Source organism: Centruroides sculpturatus, unplaced genomic scaffold (assembly GCF_000671375.1).
Source record: "Centruroides sculpturatus isolate CEXI.00-Female unplaced genomic scaffold, Cexi_2.0 scaffold2895, whole genome shotgun sequence".
Classification (NCBI taxonomy): Eukaryota; Metazoa; Arthropoda; class Arachnida; order Scorpiones; family Buthidae; genus Centruroides; species Centruroides sculpturatus.
In genome coordinates, this window is record NW_019387254.1 from 6,959 (window position 1) to 12,134 (window position 5,176).

General features: G+C 32.3%; 1 protein-coding gene across 1 annotated transcript; it reads right to left on the reverse strand.

The window, feature by feature from the left end:
• Positions 1 to 1,462: 1,462 nt before the first annotated feature.
• Positions 1,463 to 3,735, reverse strand: LOC111616312 (aminopeptidase 2-like). Its single transcript, XM_023357737.1, has 3 exons — positions 3,674 to 3,735; positions 3,214 to 3,279; positions 1,463 to 1,615 (listed from the first exon to the last, which is right to left on the reverse strand). The coding sequence occupies exons 1-3, from the start codon at positions 3,719 to 3,721 to the stop codon at positions 1,463 to 1,465; spliced, it is 267 nt and encodes an 88-aa protein (XP_023213505.1). The 5' UTR covers positions 3,722 to 3,735.
• Between the last annotated feature and the right edge of the window lie 1,441 nt (positions 3,736 to 5,176).

Consider the following 5,176-nt stretch of genomic DNA (forward strand, 5'->3'; position numbering starts at 1 on the left):
TGTTCGAATTTAATTCGAACAAATTCGAACAAAACATTCGAAATAGAAAGCCACTTTCAACCACTTTCAGCCTCATATCTCCCGCACCCTTATAGCTATCGAGACGCAACCACCCCTATGCACGAATGGAAACTTGGGGCTACCACCACATACAAACACCATTCACGTGCGATGTGTAGTTTTGGCGAAAAAGTGAAATATAGGGAAATACATGTCCATTTATATATATATAATGTATATAGATATAGATAATAAAATAAGTATACAGTAGAATCTACTGTGGTGTCCAACCCGCGGCCCGCAGGCCGCATGCGGCCCAAGGCAAGTTCCAATGCGGCCCAATAAACGTGTAAACAAAACTGACAAATATTTTTTATTTGTCACTTATTTATTTATTTATTTCAAAGGCATAAACTCAAAAAAGAAGTTTCACAAAGTTTATACATACTGTATTTTATTTTTGAGTGGAAAGGAAATATTTTCAAATACTTGGAAATGTGAGAATGAGGAAGGAATACTAAATAAAGCTGGAGTTGTGACTCAAAGATTATAGTCCCAAATTCGGGGAAAGGAGAGAAAGACCAAAAGATATAAAGTAGTGAGAAAGGTTAAATAGACCGTCTGGTATGCAAATATTGACCCTTAATTTTCCAACCTTTCTCACTTCTTTATCTTTTGTTCTTTCTTTCTTTTCCTCTCGTTTAGGTTTCTAATCATTGAGTCCCAACTCCAGCTTTATTTAGTATTTCTTCCAGCGTTGCAAAATTTGGCTACTTTGCGCCAAATTTGGCTACCCTTTTGTTAGTTTGGCGTAAAAAAATATCAATTGGCGCATTGGCTACTTTTTGGGCTACATATTATTTATAAATATATTATTTGAATAAAAATGCACTTTAAAATGGTGTTTCCATGTTTTTTTTTTTTTTATTAGAAACCCAAATAAAACAAGTATTTGTGTTTTTCAAACAAATTTTTGTTCGTCTCCTTTACAATAAACGAATTTATCTATTTCTAAGTATAAATTGAAAGTGTCTGTAGAAGTAATTTTTTAAAATATTCTTTTCCGTGATAAAGTTTTAATACTTATTACTATAATCTAGATATGTTAATCTTTAAATATACAAGTATATTTAAGGATTGGACTACAAGTAATCTATATATAATATATTAATACACATGGCCCAAAACTCCAAGACCTCTTCCAATGTGGCCCAGAGAAACAAAAAGGTTGGACATCACTTCAGTAGATGCATAAATTTTACAATACTTTCGCTGGATCTAATCTGAAGGATTAACTTTATCAGATACAGTTAATCATCCTCCTTATCCTTGTTTGATTATATCCAGAAAAAGTATTGCAAAATTTATGCATATATATTTATACACATAATATACCTTATTGTTATACTTTATTAAGAATAATTATTAATAAGAACAATTATTTTAATTATACAAAATAAAATTACTCATTATTCTCGGAAGATGCAGAAGATTGAATTATAAGTGCATTGTGCTTCTCGTAATCTCTAGTGACAGAAATAATGGGGAAACTTTTATGATGCACCCAAGGAGCCATCACCTCCGTTAAATTAATTTTGGAATTGGTATTTTGTGCCTGTTAAACGAATTCTACACATTAGTTAATTTATAGTGTAATTTACAGTGCGTTCAATAAAGATAACAACATACAAAATTTTATGAATAACTTGAAATTCTAGGAACTATTACTGTCTGATTGTTGTCACTTATTTCTTTCATAAAGATAGACTTGTACACTAACAGTTACGATTCTAAATAAATTAGCACGCTAATTATTCATAAGATAATGATTTTTTTGTGTGTTCCAATAATGACATTGAGGCTCAGAAATTTAATTCATATACATATTTTAAGTTAATTTTTAAATATGTTTAACTATGAATCTATGTCATCAAACTACCGTTATTTGATATTGTTGATATGGAGACGAAAAATTGTCGTCTGTTTGTATAGCAAGTCATTTGTTAATTCGGAAAGGATAAAACAAGTAAGGAGTAAATATGTTCAGCGTTTGAAAAAAGATGAAATAAGTGCGTTAAGTTAAACTGGTGAGTCAATAATGTCTATTAAAAAGAAAATAGGAAGATCGATTTGCATGATCAGGAATTATTTAAAGTTAAGTGAAGAATATGGAGTTAAGAAGAGTACTGGAAGGCCGCAAAAACTTCCTTCTAGTATGAAACGGGCAATTTTGCAGGTAATTACTAACGTAACAAGCTCTTTCAAAAATATTGCTGCGAAACTCGAACATGGAGTAAGCTTGAGGACAATTTGGAACAAAGTTCCTGCTGTCTATTTGAGATGATTTTGAGATGATTATCTCAAATACGCCAAATATTAGAACCAAATCTTACAGACAAGCACAAAACTGACACGGGTAAGAAATACTATTGGAATGATTTAAAAAAAGAGAGGGAAATTTACTGCAAACGACAAGTAGATGGGTGTTCCGTGATTGTTTGGGCGCCTTTGAAGAGCGAGGAAAAACAAAACTTGTCTTTCCTGAAGGAAGGCAGAATGCTAAAGAATATATTTTGCATGTAGAAATGCATATACTTTGTATTGGAGAAAGATTAGAAAATCATCAGTGGCATTTCGAGTAAGATAGCGCTCCCATCCATACCATTAACGTTACCTGGAAATGGCTTCTGGCCAACGGGGATCAAGTCATGGATTGGTCAGTCATGTCACAGGATTTGAACAGTATGGAAAATGTCTGGGGACTTCTGATCAGGTCAGTGTATGCAAATTGAAAACAATAGACCACAGACCTGAAGACTAATTATTCAGAAAGAGGAAGAAATTCGTTAGGGGTTTCTTCAAAATTTGATTGAGTCAATGACGGATAGAATTTTTAAAGTAATAAAGAAAAGAGGGCATTCTGGTTATTAGCTTTTATAAATAACCTCGGAAATATTTTCTGTCAATTTCTTAAGTAATCTTATAATTATTGAACACTTTAAGAAACTCATTTCTTAATAAAATTACTCTATTGTTTATATTAGAACTCGGTACTTTGTGTATAAATGTAAAAAGACATTGGAATACATAAAATTAAATTTAGCTATAATCCATTTCACTATCTGAAATAAATTTTAATCAACCGACTGTTCTTATCTTTATTGATCAATGTAGTATAAGAAAGAATTATACACTAAATTTAATTTAACTTACTTCTGTTAAATATTTCCATAAATTATATTCTTCCACGTTGCTGTAAGAATTGGCAGTCAGGTAATTCTGAAAATATCCAAGTTAATTAGATAATTTCGACATTCATTCTTTAATTACGTCTACTAAATAACTTTATTAACTATTATTAGTACTATAAGATAGAATATTCTTTTTTCACAAAAGCAGATAGCTAAGAGATAAATATTCTAATGATTTTTAATTTTTTAAATAGCACACGATAAACAGAATATTTTAATTCCTATCAGTTGTGGACATATAATTTTGATACCAAAAAGCTTGAAGTATTATGGTGGCCTTTCCGCAACCAGTAATAATAGGGAAACATCCAACAAGATCCCGAATAGAACTATTTGTCAAGGTTCTATGGCATAAGTATTTAGCATAACTGATAGGATTGTTATAGTATTTTGTCCTGAATTATATAAAAAAAATTACTTACATTTATACCCTTCCAAAATGTTTCGTTTCCTAAGATATGATGGACCATTCGGATTACAAATGAACCCTGAAATATATGTCAAATGTAATATAATCATTAATTACTAAAATTCCATAAGAGAAAACTTGTATTAATTAAACTTGTATTTCAAATTTAAATAAGCTTATATCAGAAGCTAGATCTTGATAAAAATATGAATACAGTAATTTGAGATTATTATTTGGAAATATAAAAATCATATTACAGTAGCACCTCGTTATATAGCGCTTGTCGGGAGACAAAGAAAAACGCGATATATCCGGGGGGCGCGATATAACCGAGAACTATACATTCTGGGCTTTTACTAAGCAGATTATACACGCTATGAAATCTCTGTCCTCTATTCATTCATCAGCAAGTGTTTTTGATATAAAATAAGCTTAGTTTTTCAATACTGAATTTTATTCGGGGTTATATCGTATTAATGGACGTTTACGTAAACATCGATATCAAGAACGCCCATTTAGCATTATTGTTTCTTTAACAATGGCATTTAAAAGCAAATACTGTCGATATAGAAACAAAATATCAATTGCTATCTTATTATACAGTACAGTAATACCTCGACTTAAGCTACCCCCACTTACGCGAACCCTGAGTTACGCGATTTTCAAATCTCGTCGATTCGTCTTTTGTTTGAGCGCCACGCAACTCTTGATTACTCACTCCCCCACACTATTGTTCAGCTTACATGTTCGGACGTGTCGCGCGGAATCGACACATAGCTACAATTTATTTTGTGTTATTTATTTCTGTGTTTGTTATATCTACGGAGATTCTAGAGACTCTATGTGGTGATTTCTTGTAACAGTGAACGAATCAAAAGACGAGATAAGATTAACGAGAAAATTTGTTAGCTTACATACATCCGACTTGGATTTTACATAAATTGCGAAATAATATCCCGACTTACGCGGTTATCGCTCGGTCCCACCTATCGCGTAAGTTCGGGTATTACTGTATTGCATTTCACAACAAATCGCTTATTAAAAATTCGCATAATTTATATCTTTATCTATATATATAAAGATATAAATGGACGTGTGTGTGCCTATATTTCACTCTGCAGCCAAAACTACACATCGCACATGAATGGTGTTTGTGTGGTAATAGCCCCAAGTCTCTCATCGTGCACTATGGTGGTTGCGTCTCGATAGCTATAAGGGTGTGAGAGATATGGGGTTTGAAAGTGGTTGAATTCAAAAATGTGTGACGCTTCAATGAGAATGTTCCAGTTTTTTCTAGAAAGTTCCAGAACCTAGAGGTGAAATTTGGTACACAGTTAGGGTACGTCATGAAAACGCACACTAAGAAAGGATTTTTCGAAATTTCCCTGCGGTGGGAGAGGGAGAGCATTAAGGCTTAACCGGAAGAATGGCTTCTACTGTACTATTTTAGATGCGATTTTTTGTTTTTATCTGCGTTTTAGTAGGGTATGCTATGAGAATGTACACTAAAAAGGGA